At 43.7% G+C, this 17,743-nt stretch overlaps 2 protein-coding genes across 16 annotated transcripts in view; one reads left to right on the top strand and one right to left on the bottom strand.

The window, feature by feature from the left end:
* EIPR1 (EARP complex and GARP complex interacting protein 1) overlaps window positions 1-5,508 on the bottom strand; it is a 219,873-nt gene extending 214,365 nt beyond the window's left edge. For all 9 annotated transcript variants that reach the window (XR_014786564.1, XR_014786562.1, XR_014786563.1 and 6 more), the window contains exon 1: window positions 5,391-5,508. Coding sequence is in view for 3 of the 9 variants with exons in the window: in XM_084826724.1 (XP_084682850.1) it covers window positions 5,391-5,432 (42 nt within the window). In the remaining 6 variants the exon portion in view is untranslated. The remainder of the gene's footprint in view (window positions 1-5,390) is intronic.
* Window positions 5,509-5,705: 197 nt separating this feature from the next.
* The window catches only part of TRAPPC12 (trafficking protein particle complex subunit 12), a 73,947-nt gene continuing 61,909 nt past the window's right edge, over window positions 5,706-17,743 (top strand). For 2 of the 7 annotated variants that reach the window (XM_084826718.1, XM_084826714.1), the window contains exons 1-4: window positions 5,706-5,790; window positions 6,653-6,721; window positions 10,273-10,419; window positions 15,641-16,847. In XM_084826718.1, coding sequence (XP_084682844.1) covers window positions 15,648-16,847 — 1,200 coding nt within the window. In that variant the 5' untranslated portion in view covers window positions 5,706-5,790; window positions 6,653-6,721; window positions 10,273-10,419; window positions 15,641-15,647. Of the gene's footprint in view, window positions 5,807-6,652; window positions 6,722-10,272; window positions 10,420-15,640; window positions 16,848-17,743 lie in introns of all 7 variants that reach the window. The other 5 variants (XM_084826716.1, XM_084826712.1, XM_084826717.1 and 2 more) reach the window with 3 other exon arrangements.

Below are 17,743 nucleotides of genomic sequence, written 5' to 3'. Positions count from 1 at the left end.
CTTGAAGATGGTTCGGAAGCTGCAGCTGGTACAGAACGCGGCGGCTCGCCTGATTAAAGGCAGCCGCCGGCGAGATCATATCACTCCAGTGCTGAAGGAGTTGCACTGGATACCAGTTGTTTTCCGGGCCAAATTCAAGGTGTTGGTTTTGACCTTTAAAACCCTATATGGTTCCGGCCCAGCCTATCTCAAGGAGCGCCTCCAGCAGCACCAGACAGGCCGCTTAACAAGATCAGCCTTGGATGGCCTTCTCTCTGTCCCATCAGCCAGGACAGCTAGACTGGTGGGGATGAGGGAGAGGGCCTTTTCTGTGGTGGCCCCCACTCTGTGGAACTCCCTCCCTAGGGAACTCCGTCATGCTCCCTCTTTAATGAGCTTCCATCGTGCATTAAAAACTTTGTTGTTCAGGCAGGCATTTGGGGTGGGTTAGGGTATTTTAGAAAATGTTTTTATTGTAGAATTTTATTGTTTTAAACTGTTTTTATTGTATGTTGTACATCGCCCAGAGTGGCTGGGTGACCAGCCAGATGGGCGATTAATAAATTTAATAATAAATAAATAAATAATAAATAATTATTTTGTTTAAGAAACACACTTTTGGTTATTTATTTATTTGTTTATTTCTATACTGCCCAATAGCTGAAGCTCTCTGGGCGGTTCACAAAAATTTGTGAAGGTAAAAACACATAAAAAAGGACTACTCCCAAATACTATGGAACACATGCTCTGCAAAATCCACAACAGCCAACGAGTGTACAGCACAGAGTGAAATACCGTTAGCCATAGAAGAATCGTAATAGTATGCAATAGCATATAATTGAGTGAAATTATAATTGCATGTTCATGCTTTTGTAATATCGTAAGTTGCCTTGTGAGGGCAGTGCACCCTGAAAGGCAGGCTAAAAACCTTTAAATGAGTTAATTAGTTAATTGAGCCTCTTAAGATCTCACTTTATGAGGGCAGATGTTCACTCCCTCCCCCCATGCAATTAGAGAGGCGCAAGGGAAACAATGGGAGCATGCTCGTTGACCCTGCCTCTCCATCACTCAGCTCCAATGTCCTCCACCCGCTGGAGGGCAAACTTCTGCAGTGGGGAGCCTGCTCTACTCATGTAGGCTTCCTGATCAGTGTTCTAAATTGTGCAGCGAGCCTACATGAATAAAGCGCGCTCCCCCTCACACAATTCTAATCATGCAGATGGTGCGGTGAACACCTGAACATGGTTTAAGTTAAACAATAACCTTACATTTAATTCAGCCTTTTCTTGCTCTGAAAATCAGAAGCAGCAGGATATATGATGCGATTACATCACTAATCACCAGTCCGTCTGCAGTCAAGTTGGCAGGGTTTACAGTTAACAATACCTGATTGACTATCAATATGCAGGATATTCGTACTCTCTGCCCACTACACAGGTATCAGCTGTCAGAGCTGGGGGTGTGTGAGATGGGAGAACAAAACAAAAATTGGAAAAGAACGCTGGAGCATACTGAAATGGCAACATCAGAAAACAAAGTTGCCTATCAAACATAGATTATAGAGTATGCTGGTCTCCAAGTACTATGATCTTTCACAAGTCAACTCAACCACAACAACAATTATTGTAGCCTATGGCAGCTTACGGGCCACTTACGCAGATCTGTGTTTTTGTACCCAACAGGCAAAAAAATTCCACCAGTTTTTCTTACATGTAACAAGTGCTTCCTCCTGAAGCCATGATTTCTTCAAGGTGCCTTAATCCAGCAATCTGATGCAAATGCTGGAATTCTAGAGGATGCTTCTACCTTTAGAGCTTCTCTGTTCGTTCGCTGGGGGTGGGGGAGAAGAGCCCTAGCTCATGCATGGAAGTAATGCTCCACTTGCCTGCACAGAAGTGACCTCTCCACACACTAGACCAGGCTCTAGCAGTTAATCAGCTGTGGGTATCATTGAACTAGGAAAGATAAAATGAAACCCACTGCTTACAAATCTATGAACAACACTTTTAACACAGCCAATAAAAGGAATAATCTGAATAATATAGCCTGCTGCTTACCTTTTAGGTCTCCAAGGCTAAATTTAAGCAGCAACCCCTAAAAGCCTACCTAAAGGGAGATCTTTAAAAAAAAACTATGGAAATTAGTAGTAGTAGCAGAAAATGCCAAAATTTAACTATGCAGTAATATAGGTAGACGTTAATACCTCTGATTTGAGTTCTATCCCAATATATACATGATAAAACTTAAACCAATCTTATTAATATCTATACCTATAGTCTAGGTACTTGGAGAGCCCAGCAACAGCCCAAGGAATCTCACCTCCAGAATACAATGCACAATAATTAGGAGTGTGAAGCTTGGTGTGTGGGGGGTGGGGGGGATTAAAAGCTCTTATTAAATATTTTCTATTTCAGAATGAGTGAAACACTTTGTTAAAACTAGCATTTTTTTTTAAAGCGTTGTTGCAGTGAACTGCACTGCGGAAACACTCCTAGGTCCAAGATTCAAAAGTTACTATTACAGCGCTACTGCATTTGCCTGGTTTACTAAAGAAGCAACATTCTTATGACTAAAGTATTAGTCTGCCATGCATATTGTTCCTGCAACATGATGGCAAGGCCTTTGAACAACATGGCTGACTCCTCTTGCTTCTCAGTTGTCACCTCTTCTATCTTCTGCATCCAGTGAAAAACATCTGATGAGTACTTGAAAACACACACAATCAAGGAACAAACTTGATAAATTTGAGCTAAGAAGCATACTTTAATTCATGTAAATCTTTCATTTTCTGAATTCCATGGAACTTGAAGTGAAGATTCAGAATCAGGAACTATGGGTCTTTCAAACAATGATGAGAGGACTAAACTTGAGCAGGGCTATTATTTTCAATGATATGTTATTTACTGAAATGGAGGTAATTTTTTTCTGCAGTTATTGTGACACTTGCAACCTAGTCCTGTACATGTTTAGGCAAATGCAAGTTCAATGGGGCTTATTCCTAATTAAGTGTGCATAGGACTACAGTCGTACTGCATATAAATGATATATCAATTTTCAAATGTATCTTAAGAACATAAGAAGAGCCATGCTGGATCAGACCAAGGGTCCATCTAGTCCAGCATTCTGTTCACACAGTGGCCAGCCAGCTGCCCATGGAAAACCCACAATCAGGACATGAGTGCAACAGCACCCTTCCACCCATGTTCCCCAGCATGTTCCCACCAATCAGCTTCACGGGATGACCCCAGATTCTAGTATTATGACAGATGGAGAGAAATATCCCCCTACCCGCTTTCTCCACACCATGCATAATTTCATACACTATCAGTAATGGTGTTGGTACATTACTGGTACAATACATCAGTACTGGTACATTATGGGATTGTTTCTTTTCTGAGTCTACCCTAAAAATATGAGTTTCTTCTGTTAATGTCACTAAATATTGTTTAAGACCAGATAATAAAACTCTGTTTAATATAAATGTTGATAGTTTCCATTTTCAACTTCGGTTTTATTTATTTTCTTTTTTCCCCAACTGGCAAAAATTAAACTATACTTAGATGCCTTATGATGCAGAAGCTTGCAGCTCTCTCTCAATGCCCAGTTCAAATGTTAACTTAAATCACAGTTTAGGTGATTGGGAAAAAGCCTTGGGTGCACTCACCTGTCCCTTCATCCGCCCTCTGGGCAAGAGAAGATTGAAACTACCCACTTTTACCTCAGAATGAATTACAGCTCTGCATTTTGTTAAACCAGGATGTAAAATCACAGCAAGATTCCTGTTCAGTTCTACAAGGTCACAGTTTCAGCCTCAGAAGAACAAAAAGCTCCTCCAAGATAGTGCTAGCCCCAGTTAAAGGCAATTTGCATTGCACACATAGTTCTCTTCCACCGGGCAATAAGCTCAAAAAGGCTTCCTACCAATATGCTAGAAACTGCCAGTCATTATTTTCTTAGAGATTAAATCTCTTTAACAACCCATTGGAAGAATACTATAGCAGATTTCAAGTAGCCCTGAAGAGCCACTTGGCCATCCCTGCCAAGAGTCCCAGGATAAAGCTCGTATTTGCTTTTGTTTTCTTTTAGGAAGTAGAAAAAGTAAAAGCCAATAATGGAAAGCAGTCCATGTACAGCCCTCTCAAAAGCACCAAGCCTACCTTCTATCAGAAGTCATGCAGAACACTTCATCTGTCTAAGAACAATTCCAAAAAACTGGGCAACTCAACAACTTGCATGCTCTTAGAGAAGTCAATACATGATAGTATTTTCTCCACCTCATGCCTATTGGATACTGGGGCCAACATGATACCACAGCAGCATCCTAGTCAACCAAAGGAGAGATTAGCAATGGAAACACACAAGCATACATCCTAACTCAAAGTAGCACTAGCAAGTACTATAGTAGTAGTTATTCTGAATTAACTAGCACAGAATAAAGGAGACTGATCTTTTTTTAGGTGGTGTTAGAGCAGGGGTAGGCAACATGCAGTCCACAGACCACATATGGCCCTCAAGCGCCACCTGTGCAGCCCACCGTGGATGTCCTGTTCCCCCAATTTCTGCTCTGTCGTGCTGCTGCAGGGAACCACATGCAACCCAATATGCAGGGAAAGAGGATGCGCAGGAGAAGTCATCCCCATGCACCCTCTTTCCCTGGAGAATCAGCTTCCACTAGCCTGCCAAACAGCTCAGCAAAACTGGGAAGGGAGCCGGCATGATCTCAGTGCACAACGAGAGGAAGCTTAAACTTCTCTATCCCTGTGCTCTGAGATGGGGTGCTCTGAGATGTGGGGTGAGAAGAGTGTGTGTGCATGTATGAATGCATGTGTGCAGAGAGGGGCAATGTGCGGTGGGCATCCGAGCACACTTCCATGTGTGCGTGAGAGTGTATGTGTGCAGAAATGTGCATGTGTGCACACACATGGCATGCACACTGACAGGTGTGGCCCACCCCAAATGCAGCCCTTGGGGCAAACAAATTGCTCACTCCTGTTTTAGATAAAGAACTGCAGAAAAGTACACAGAACGCTTTTCATTTCTATGAAAGGAAATGTTCTTACATTTATTACTGACTCCACCCACCTACCCAGCACCACTACCAGACCATTGTTAATTAGGCAGTACGTTTCCAAATGAGGCAAATAAAGGACATTGTAACTGGAATCCTTTTACTAGCTAGCTAACATAGATGCATGTTCATTTAGGAAATGTGCCTAATCGTTCTGCCATATTTATGACACTATATGTTTTTACTGTTTTTTTGTTTACTGTTTGCCTGAGCCATTTTAAACATAGTTACGGGAAAGTGGCATATAAATTCGCGTTATTACCATGACTAAGTTTTCCATCCCTTTCGCATACACACAAACCCCAGCCCCAAACCACCACCACCACCACTTCCCCCGCGTTACCTGGAACTCCAGCCCATAAATCACGGGAGCATCATCCTCCATAGCTGCAGCGGCACCAACGGCTGCCCCGGCCCTCCTCCTGCCGGCTCAGCGCAGCCACTCCTCCCGACACCGTCGCGGAGGGAAGCCCTACCGGGGTTCCGGTTCCTGTTCCTCTCCTGCCCATTCAAACTCGCGTAGAAGGAGGCGAAGCACAACAAACCTTCCAAGTCCCACTTCGGCTTCCGTCTTTCTTCCAGTTCCGGGGAAAGCGTGAGACGTCCGTTTACGTAGAGGAGGAGACGGCGAAGGGGACGGGAACGTGAATGCGCAGGCGCAGTGGAGGCGGGGTGGCTCTTGTTCCCTCCTCTTCGCGGTCGCGGCGGCGTCGTGGAGGTGTCGCTGCTGTCAGTGGAAGCAGGTGAGGCGCGGGGCAGGTGAGTGAGGGTGGAGGAGAGGAAGCCCTTCGCGTGGGGTTCCCTTCCTCTCGAAAGGAAGGGAAGCCTGCAGCCGAGGAGCGCCTACTCTGGATAATAGGAAGTTACCGCTTGTTCTTCCCAGAGCAAGCGACAGTCCCCCCTCTCCGTCAGTGGCTCTTATCAGGTCCCCCCCAGTAGCAGTCGAGATGGCTGTGCTAGGCCAGACTGCAAAGTGGAGGTGTGCTGCTTCGTACACAAAAACAGAAATAAAACGAATGCCTGCGCGTAGAAAGCTAACATGAAAGGGAGAAAGCTAGGGCAGTAGCCTAACTAACTAGTTGTCAGTACGTAAGGTTTTTAAAATAATGATTTATCAAATAGCATTCAGTCAGGTGAAATGCCAGCTCCTGCAGTCTGAGTTGGTACAGTCAAGAAGCAGGTTTACTGACTCATCCGCTGTTTCAGGGAATCGGGTCGTACAAAAATCTGGGGAAGGCAATAATATGTACTGTGATATTTCTATGTGGGTATGCTTGTTAGGCTGCAATTGTATACCCACTTATCTGGGAGTAACTCAAGGGACCTGCTTCTGATTGGACATGCATAGGACTGATCTGTTTATCAAATAGAGCAGCAATGGGGAATGTGTTGCTCTCCAGATATTGTTGGACTGCAACCCCCACCATTCCTCACCATTGGCTTTGCTGGTTAGGGTGGATGGGAATTGCAGTTCATCAACATCTGGAGGGCCACGTGTTCCCCACCACTGATGTACAGTATTTTCATGGTGCAAAGTAACTTTGAGTCTTCTTTTCACTTCTCCTGTCCATAATTAGGAAAGTAATCATTGCTCCCATTTTACAGATGGAACACTGGCTGAGCTGAAGTGACTTTCCCAAGTATACTGAGACCTTGCCAGAGCAGAGATTAAAGGTATGTCTGCATTTTCATTAAACTGAAAATAGTGCAAAGACCAGATGTAACCTGTTCCTCATCTTGTTACCTGGCAGTCTGCCTGTCAGGAATGAATCTGAGCATGTGGAGATAGTTAGCAGCTCAGACTCAGAATGGGAACAGCCAGAACCAGGGGAGGCTCCCTCCCTAGTGAGCTCAGATATGGCAAGGTGTTCTTCTTAAGACCTTGACACACAGATGGCTTGACCTGAAGGCCCCTGCCCCCTTCCTCCTCCATGAGAACCCAGGTCTTGGGGGAGGAGGACAGTGAGGGGCGTGACTTGAGGGATGTTAGGGTCCCTCGGAGAGTGAAACGGGAAAAGTTAGAGGCAGAGCTCAGATGCTCCTCCAGGTTGGCTATGTGTGATAGCCTACGTAGGGGGAAGCAACTGTAAGGGAGGGGCGTTCCCCCCCTAAGATAGTCTGGCCCGGAAGCTCTTGTCCAAACTGCTGGCAATTTCTCTAACTTCCACTTCGGCTCCTCTATTGGTATTTGTAATTGTGTAGAGTAGGTGTTTCCTTTGTAGCCTGAGAGTTTCCTAGAATTTGAATCTGTAAAGAACCTGGTCATTAACTAATAAAGTAGCGTATCTTGGAGTGCATTGACTGTGAAAAGAGAGAAGACGAAGGAATTTGACACTGCCCTAGAATAATACTCTGCCTCCTAGTTTCATCATATGAAAATCAGTACCTCATCAAAGAGGCAGTCATGTTCATATAACCTATTTGAACAAATGTCCTGTACTGTAGTCCTTGTTGATTTTCTCCATTATCAGAGTCTTTGTCCATTTTTTTAAACTACAAGAGCATAGAAACTTTGTTTTTTCTTGGGGGATAGGAGAAAGAAAGAAAGAGGTTGTTTCTAAACTTTCACAACTATAGTTAAATTACAATCCCATATAGACTGCCTCAAAGACTTTCCCTTCCCAACACACACACACACACACACACGTGCACACTTTTTGCACAACATTTCAAAATTATTACTGGATGCATGGGTGTAATTGAGTTTATTCAGTGTTGTTTTAAAATAATGGGTGTGTAGAGACATGTTCAGGCATTAGTTCAGACAAGAATGTTCAGACAAGAAGGAACAAACAAAATAAAAAGAAAGAGATGCTAGTACTGACCCAAGACCCAGGTTTCTCATTTGAGATCCACTAGCCAGCTTCCCTTCCCTTCCACCCCATCCCACCTACAGTCTTGTGGATTAGTAATAATATAGTAGTTCCAGGGTCAAACCCCTAACTCCATTATTTGTCTAGTAATTGGTTGTCATATCTGTACAACTAGTTTAGCAAGTAGAGACTTGTGATAAATTGTGGTGTGGTTGAGGGAGGAAGGATACTTTCCAAGTGTTGAACCTTCCTTTGTCCTCCCACTTATTCTACTGGCAGAACTTTCTTTGAATCACTACCATAGAAGCAACTTGCAGAGGTAACCAGTGGTAGATCTCTGGATTTTGTGCCTGTGAAGCCAAATCATTGAGGGATCAGCAAGTGTCACTACCAGGTTGCATGTACATTTAGCCAGTGAACCCTTAGGGCAGCTTTCCCCATCTAGTGCCCTTCTTAGAATCATAGAAGAGTAGGGTTGGAAGGGTCCTATAGGACTATCGAGTCCAACCCCCTTCTCAGTGCAGGAGTCTAAGTCAAAGCATCCCTGGACAAAGCTGTCCAGCTTCGTCTTGAATGCATCCAGTGTGGGAGAGCCCACCACCTCCCTAGGTCACTGGTTCCATTGTTGTATTGCTCTAACAGTCAGGAAGTTTTTCCTGATGTTCAGCCGGAATCTGGCTTCCTGTCACTTGAGCCCATTATTCCATGTCCTGCACTCTGGGATGATCGAGAAGAGATCCTGGCCTTTCTCTCTGTGACAGCCTTTCAGGTATCTGAAGAGCACTATCATATCTCCCCTCAGCAGATCCTCTCAATTTCTCATTAATCCTCCCCATTCTTCTAGCTGCCTCATAGCCAGTATATGTGTCTAGCTTCAACAATGGGGCTGCTTCCTGGTAGCTGAGGACTGCAAGGACCAGGCAGGGACATAAAGGGACATAAAGGGTGAGGTGACTAAGGCTAGCTTGTCCCTAGGCTAACTTGGTCTCAAGGTGTTTAAGGTTGTATATGTTAACAATAGAACCTTGAATGTGTCCAGGTAGCTTAATGGCAGCCAGTTCAGTTCTTTTAACAGAGGTGTAACATGCTGATGAAAAGAAGCCCCTGTTAGTAGCCTTACAGTTGCATTCTGCACCAGCTGCAGCTTCCACACCAGGCATAAGGGTAGCCCCACATAGAGCCCATTACAATAATCCAGTGTTGAGGTTACCAATGCTTGAACCAACTTGGCCAACCTATCACGGCCCAGGAACAGCCATAGCTGGTGAACTAGTCAGAGCAGAGGCAAATATAGGAATAATTACATGGATTTATTTAAATTTCACAGGAGGCAACGCCAATTTATTTCTCATCGAAGTCATCTCAAATGAAATAAATTCTTCATTTAATTTGCATCCTATCCCAGGTCATCCCAAAATAATGGAAAGGGTTTTTTTTTCTAAGCTTAATTGTCATGCAAAGGCAGTTTTTGTATGGGGGCGAGGGGGGGATTGCTGCATGTGGGTGGGAAGGGGAGAGTTAACCCTTCCTTTCCATTGCCCTTGAAAATTCCACCCTATGTAGCAGTTAAGCTGAGAAAAAAACTTTCATTGACATCAATGGACACTCAGTGCTCCGTGGACATAGATCCAGGGTCCTGGGAAATAAATTTGGGGGCCCTTGGCCCAGGCCTAGCAATACCCCTATTATAATGCTAAAACAACTATAAAATTCTTCACATACTTTGAAATGTTGTATGACTGTTGGTGAATTTCCTCTTTTTGTGGGTCTATTTGCCTCTTATTTCACATCGTAATGCTACAGAAGAGTAGGATCTTTCTCCATTTACAGGGTAGCTCATGTGTTAAATTCTAGAGAAAAGCTCATTTCCTTTTATAAAATAGATGTCTATGTAACATTGGGCAAATGTCTTTTGTGAATGACTGGGTTCGCACGACACGGCAACCCATTGTGGGTAACTAGTCACAATGGGTTGTTCTGTCGTGTGAAGCCAGACTGCGTCCTGCAGGATAACTTAGTTTTCAGCAACAAGCCACCCTGACAACCCATGGCTTGTTTTAGAGGTTGTTTGATCCCACAATGACTTGTCATGTCGTCTGAACCCGGGAGAGCAATTTCATCATGGGTTGTGGGGATCAGCTACAGAGCCGTTCGGCAAGAGAAGCAAAACCCCCTGCTTTTTTTTGCAATCTCACCCTTGCTACCTCCAGTGATAGGCCTTCCACAAACTGCACTTTGGAGCATTCATCACTGGTTCACCACCCTTAAAAAAAAAATCAGTCCCAGAAAATTACTGAACTGTGTTTGTAGTTCTTACATTATTATTATTATTGCTGCAGACTTTCACAACTGCGCTCTTATGGCTGTCCAATATGTGTAGTCTTGCCTAGTTACTTTCCTTGTATGTTTCAGGTGTCAAAGAGAGTGAACTGGAGTTGGTAACATATATGGAAATTAGCAAGGCGAGATTGCATATAGGCTAATTTACACACCGTTGCCAGGGACCAATTGCCGAGTTGTCAATTGAACAGCACTGAAAAGGAGGGGAAAGCAGCAAAAGTGAGTGCACCAAAAGGGGTGGGGGGACAATATCTCCCCCTTGGCAATGTGATCCTGTCACTTTTAAGTGTTGGACTGATGCTTCTCAGTGTCTCCCACCTTTTCAACACTCGGGAAAGGGGAGATCGTAACTCCCCCCTTTTCGCAGCTTTTTTTCGGAGCACTTACTGCTGTGGTTACTAACGTTTGTTGTTGTTCAGTCGTGTCCAACTCTTCGTGACCTCATGGACCATAGCACGCCAGGCCTTCCTGTCCTGCGCTCTCTCCCGGAGTGTACTCAAGTCCACATTCATTGCATCGGTGATGCTATCTAGCCATCTCATCCTCTGCCGTCCCCTTCTCCTTTTGCCTTCAGTCTTTCCCAGCATCAGGGTCTTTTCCAGAGAGTTTTCTCTTTGCATTAGGTGGCCAAAATATTTGAGCTTCAGCTTCAGTATCTGTCCTTCCAATGAGCACTCAGGGTTGATTTCCTTTAGGATGGACTGATTTGACCTCCTTGCAGTCCAGGGGACTCGTAAGAGTCTTCTCCAGCACCACAGTTCGAAAGCATCGATTCTTCGGCGCTCAGCCTTCCTTATAGTCCAGCTCTCACAGCCATACATTACTACTGGGAAAACCATAGCTTTGATTAGACGGACCTTTGTCGGCAAGGTGATATCTCTGCTTCTTACTATGCTGTCTAGGTTTGCCATAGCTTTCCTCCCAAGGAGCAAGCGTCTTTTAATTTCATGGCTACAGTCACCGTCTGCGGTGATCTTGGAGCCCAAGAAAACCTGACAGTTAAAAAAAAAACCTGAGAAGGCGGTTCAATGGGACGGAGTGAATAGGGTGACATGGGGAGGCAGGTGTAAGTACCACTGATGCTGGTGCTGCATTTTCTCTGTCCCATTCTTCCATCTCCATAAGGGTTAAAAACAGCAGCAACAACTATCAGGAATATTTGCATAAATTTTTGGACTGCGAAATATACTCGGGGAAGTGTTGGAAAGGTGGGGGACACTGAGAAGCGTCAGTCCCACCCTTAAAAGTAAAAGAAACACATTGCCAAGGGGGAGGTATTGCCTCCCCCTTTTTAGTGCACCAACTTTGGCCGCTTTTCCCCCTTTTTGGTGCTTTTCAGTTGACAACTCTGCAATTGGTCCCTGGCAACTGTGCACAAATTAGCCTATATGCAGTCTCACCTTGTCAGTTTCCATGTATGTTCCATTGTCATATTGCTCTAACAGTCAGGAATTTTTTCCTGTTCAGCCGGAATCTGGCTTCCTGTCACTTGAGCCCATTATGCCATGTCCTGCACTCTGGGATGATCGAGAAGAGATCCTGGCCTTCCTCTCTGTGACCACCTTTCAAGTACTTCAAGAGCGCTATCATATCTCCCCTCAGTCTTCTCTTCCCAAGGCTAAACATGCCCAGTTCCTTCAGTCTCTCTTCATAGGGCTTTGTTTCCAGTCCCCTGATCATCTTTGTTGCTTCCTCTGAACCCTCTCCAGCTTGTCTGCATCTTTCTTAAAATGTGGTGCCCAGAACTGGACACGGTACTCCAGATGAGGCCTAACCAGTGCTGAGTAAAGGGAAACTAGTACTTCCCGGGATTTGGAAGCTATGCTTCTATTAATGCATCCCAAATAGCATTTTGCCTTTTTTGCAGCCACATCACATTGTTGGCTCATATTCAGCTTGTGATCTACAACAATTCCAAGATCCTTCTCACTTGTAGTGTTGTTGAGCCACGTATCCCCCATCTTGTAACTGTGCATTTGGTTTCTTTTTCCTAGGTGCAGAACGTGGCATTTATCCCTATTAAATGTCATTCTATTGTTTTCTGCCCAGCGCTCCAGTCTATCAAGATCACTTTGAATTTTGTTTCTGTCTTCCAAAGTATTAGCTATCCTGCCCAATTTTGTGTCATCTGCAAATTCGATCAGCATTCCCGGCACCTCCTCCTCCAAGTCATTAATAAAAATGTTTAGGAACCCTGGGCCCAGGACTGAGCCCTGCAGTACCCCGCTCGTTACCTCTGCCCAATTTGAGAAGATCCCATTAATACGCACTCTTTGAGTCTGATTCTGTAGCCAGCTATGGATCCACCGGATCGTTGTTTCATCTAGCTCACTTTGAGCTAGTTTGCTCATCAGGATATCATGGGGCACTTTGTCAAAAGCTTTGCTGAAGGCGAGGTATATTATGTCTACAGCATTCCCACAGTCCACAAGAAGGGTTACTTGATCCAAAAATGAGATCAGATTTGTCTGGCAGGATTTATTCCTTTATTACTGTAGGATGCAGTTCATCTGGCCCTGGAGATTTGAACTCATTCAAAGTAATTAGGTGTTCCTTGACCATATGCCTATCAATCTCAAGCTGCAATCCTGCCCCGTCAGCCTGTACTTTGCTTTTGCCAGTGGGCTCATAGACCCTCTTTTGGGAGAAGACTGAGCCAAAGTAGGAATTGAGCACCTTTGCCTTTTCTTTGTCATCTGTTATCATTTTGCCATCCTTATTTAATAGCTGAACCACCATTTCTTTCCTCTGTCTTTTACTATGCACGTATCTGAAGAAAGCCTTTTTGTTGCTTTTAGCATCCCTTGCTAACTTCAGCTCGTTCTCAGCTTTAGCCTTCCTGACTCCATCCCTGCAGTTCTGTGCTACCTGCTTATACTCTTCCTTTGAAGCTTGGCCTTCCCATATGTGTCCTTTTTTGTCTTCAGGTCATCTCTGAGTGTCTTGTGAAGCCACATTGGCTTCTTCTGTTGTCTTCCACCTTTTTTTCTTGTTGGAATTGTTTGTAATTGTGCCTTTAGAATTTCTTTTTAAAAACTCCCCCCCCCCTCCAATCTTGGACTCCTTTTCTCGTTAGAGTCACTTGCCATGGGACCTTACTTATCATTGTTAATAGACAACACATCTTTCATTAGAAGAGTTAAACCTATGAATTTTATGTTGGCACTTTGGCTTTGTAATACTGCTGCCTCCATGTTGAGGTCTACTGGCACCATGGTTTGGCAAAATTGTTTGGCAAAGCAATTGAGAACATCCATTATCTTAATGTTCTGACAGATAGCGTTTGCAGTAGCTAAGTGTCTTCCCCACTATTGTTCCCAAAGACATTTCAGGTGAATATGTAGGTAACCTTCCCTGAATAAAGTTGTGTAACACAGTGCTTTCTAGAAAAAATGCCCAAACAATTGCACACCTTAAAGAAATCCCCAACAAGACATACCTTGGAACAAGCATGTACAATTACAAGGTGCAACTGATGATCTAAAACAGTGAATGTAGGGAATAGTTTTCTCTATTTTTTTCTTGCATTTATCTTTGCACCCCACCAGATTCTTCTGACATCATGTTGGCACCGTCATAGCTCTGCACAATAATGTGAAAGAACTAAGCCCTCTGGTCAGAGAGAACTTTGAGCAGATCCAGAATTCTGTTCACACAGTGGCCAACCAGCTGCCTGTGGGAAGCATCACATTGGCAGGAATACCTTTAACTATAGCTTTTCACTTTTGGATCTTGCTATGGCATATAAAGGAAATGGACCGTGAACAATCCACCACTGTCAGCTTCTTAAAGATGTGACATGGAGCCTTCATCAATATAGCCGCCCCTCCCCCCCACAGCAGTTCATATATTGCTAGGAGCTTTATGCATTTCACTATTTTGATGACGTTATAGCTATTTTTCTGAATTTTCTCAGTAACTAATAGATTGTGGATCTCTCCCCATTACTGACATCTGCTTCTGTTCTTCCCATGCCCATATTACTATAATGTGAGATTTGGTTAAGCAATGCATGGAAAATTCTGTTTTGTTTTCTAGAACTATCTTCAGTTATTAAAGCCACTGAGAGAGATAAGAGATCCCTTGTAGCAGAAACCTACATCACTGGAAACAGAGTACTAAAACCAGGAGTGCCCATTGTACTAACTACCATTAAAACGTTGCTCCCTGTCCCTTGGGTTTGAGATAGATGAGGAAATGCATTTGTGCAGGTTGTGTGGTAGATAGGTCCTCGGGGTACTTTTTCTATGAACTTGATCTATGGAGGAACTAACCTCCACCACCCCCACTGACCTTGGACTGTGCAGCAGAGCAGAAAGATACTTGAGAACCAAGCTTTATTTAAAAACACAAAAAACAACCTGTCCATGACAGAGGGACATGAATTCTACAATATTCCAGTGATCGCAAGCTGCCTGCATAGAGTGACCAAGAACTGTATGGGTCTGCACAAAATTGAGAGAGCAAGCAACATCCAGCCTATAGAGCAAATCAACAAATCTTCAACAGAAAAATAAATCTTTTTAAGATAAGAGACTAACAGTGTTAGTGGTACAAATGCCACTTCTCACCCTCCTGCCACCTCCCTCATTCCTTCCTATCTTGGCTGCTCTGGCCTACAAGTGTTTTGCACAGGCAAGTATAATATACCCTCCATTTCTCATGAAACCTCATAGCCAATGGATCTGAATGTTATAACCCTCCCCTGACCTACTGACCATTCCTGGGGGAAGAGAAATCTCACAACACCTATCACACTGGCTGAGACAGCAAGCTCAGCCAGCCAGCATTTGCCTCCTTGATCTACTCAGCTTCTCTCCTCTTCCTCCAGTTTTTTCTTCCTTTGGCTTACCTGGGCTTCTTGCCACTGTCTCCTTCTCCCCAAGAGCTTTTCCTCCTTCTGGTCACCCAGGCCTATGCATAGCCATTCCTGTCCTCCCAACACAAGCTCTGGCATTACTCACAGCATAATGAGGGCTGACCCAGGTGGGGTCTTCGATGCACAGCATTGGAGTTAGCTGCACTTTTAGGATGAGTGGCCAACTCCGACACTGTTGGTTGGAGACCTTAGCACCTGGGCCAACCCTTATGCCACCATGAGTGAGCAAGTCAGGAGAAGCTCAGTTGTTTGCATTGGGTGGGGAGGAAGAGGCAGGGCAACACCACTCTCTTCTCAAGTAGGACACGGAGTACCTAATGTGACCATAGGTCCCATCTGACCCCAGCCTATATATAACATTGGTGAAGACGCAGTGTGAAGGTCTCCATTAGATGTGTTCATGAACTTTTGTTTTTCTCAAGGTGTTTTGTATTTTGAATTACTGGGCATTTCATTTATTGAAATGGCTGTGTAGAACTCCATGTTCTTGCTTTACGCTTAAATAATTGTATGTTTCCGTATTGCTTACTAGCATTCTCATTTTCTTGGATTTATCTTTAGAACAACTATGGAAAACAAAGAAGGCAATGTTGAAGGTGCCAAGATAAGAGGTTCAAATGTAGTAGAAAGTGAGTATACTATCCAGAAGCAAGCTCACGAAGAACTTATCTTTCATGAAGAAACTATTGATCTTGGAGGAGATGAGTTTGAATCTGAAGAAAATGAGACAATCACAGAAGAGTCCAATAATTTCATAGATAAACTTAATGAGCACATGATGGAGAGTGTTGTTATATCAGATTCCCCAAATAACAGTGAAGATGATACTGGTGATCTTGGTTGTCTGCAAGAAATTGTAAAGCAAATGGAAGCAAAAGATATTCACGTAGCAGAAGGAGAGATGGGAAAAGCAGCTACTAGAAATGAGAGTGAAACTAAACCTGAAGGTGCCCCTAAAGGTATTTCTGATACTGGAATGGATGATCACTCCTCTTTAAAAGAAGAGGTGATGCAGGAACCAGCAAAAGATAAACTGGAAGTAGGAAGTGACAAGTTGCTTAACTCTGCATCAAACAGTCAATGCAAACCTGAAGAGACTATATCGTCACCACTTTCCAGCAAATCACCTGTTGACTCTGAACCTATTCCTGTATGTACCATTTTCAGCCAGGGAAATCGCATGAATGGTCAGCAACAGTTTCTGCATGATGGCTTCGAGCCTCAAATGGTGAAGTCACCCAGCTTGGGTGGTATAAGCGAGACTCCAGTGAAAACTCATCCGCAGGTGGTTCAACCTAGTCCAAGCCTAAGCAAGTTTTTTGGCGAGGCCATTAATACTAATACACTAGCTTCTGATTTTTTTGATTCGTTTACCACATCCTCTTTTATTTCTGTCAGTAATCCTAATGTAAGTTCATCTGTACCAGAACAAATGTCTTCTCTTGTAGCAACTGGGGAGTTTCACAACTCTGCTGACCATAAGTACTCTGTTAAAAATGGGAGATCTGAAGCTGGGAGATCTGCATCTTCTCCAGAAATATCACAGTCTCCAAAGCCATTTTCCCAGATACAAGCTGTTTTTCAAGGCAGTGACGATCTTTTTGCATCTGTGCTGAATGTGAGTGAGATGGACAGAAGAAATGATGCTTGGCTTCCTAGTGATGGAACTAGAAATGGGTTGATTTCAGTAGCCACACAGCAGTACAGTAATGTTTTCATAGACAAAGAGAATCTTACAATGCCTGGATTAAAATTTGACAACATTCAGGTAAGAGACTTGTTTGCTTTTTACTACTTCCAATAGTATGGCTAATAAACTCAATGGCATGTACAATGTTCTGATTGCTTTAAAACAAAGGATGCTATACTGGTCCATAAGAAAAATTCCAAAAGCCATGGCCAGGCAATACCTCTCCTCCACACACAATATCCCCTATGTCTGCTATATAAGAACAAGGGGCTCAGTTTCAGAGGGGACAGACAGCCTGAGACCTGAGCCCTTTAGCCTACATAGCACAGTAGAATAAGGTTTCAGGAGAGTGAGAAAGAAAAAAGTGTCCTCCATGAACTCCAGATAGTGCTTCATGGGTCCTGTTCCAGGCTGGCTAGAACCCTGAACAGAAGCATTCCTGTTAAGGCTTGGCGATATACCACAAGATTTTGTTAGAGATCTCTGTTCTTAGGCTGTTAACAGCAATACAGGTGTTTTTCACGTAATAATCAGCTCACTCTAGGTGTACCTGAATTTGCTGCTACCTTTTCTTCCTGCCTGATGAAGAGCTCCATGAAGCTCAGCAGCTCAGTTGAATATCCCTCTTTAAAATATATTGGAATTTCCTGTCAGATATTTTGTATCTGAAATACATGAACACAGAAATTTCAGTAGTCTCTTTTATAGGAATGTTGTCATATTGGTAGCTCTTGCACCATTCTTCCTCTTCTCACACCTGTTTGCACAATTAGAACAACCAGTCACTAAAAAGCAGCTGCTGTAGATTGTACACAGCAAAATCAAAACATTGCTGAGCAACTGATTGGCCCTCATATGAAGCTAGTTGGAGCTGCACCTTACACTGTTCACTTTCTGGTGGGAGGGGTGGGGAATAATAGCATCAAAATTTGATTGTAATAGTAAGAAATGATCACTAATTTGTAAGGCATCAG

This window comes from Heloderma suspectum, chromosome 1 (genome assembly GCF_057233095.1).
Source record: "Heloderma suspectum isolate Gila_16-S chromosome 1, 16-S_ref, whole genome shotgun sequence".
Classification (NCBI taxonomy): Eukaryota; Metazoa; Chordata; class Lepidosauria; order Squamata; family Helodermatidae; genus Heloderma; species Heloderma suspectum.
This window is presented reverse-complemented; position numbering and strand designations above follow the sequence as displayed.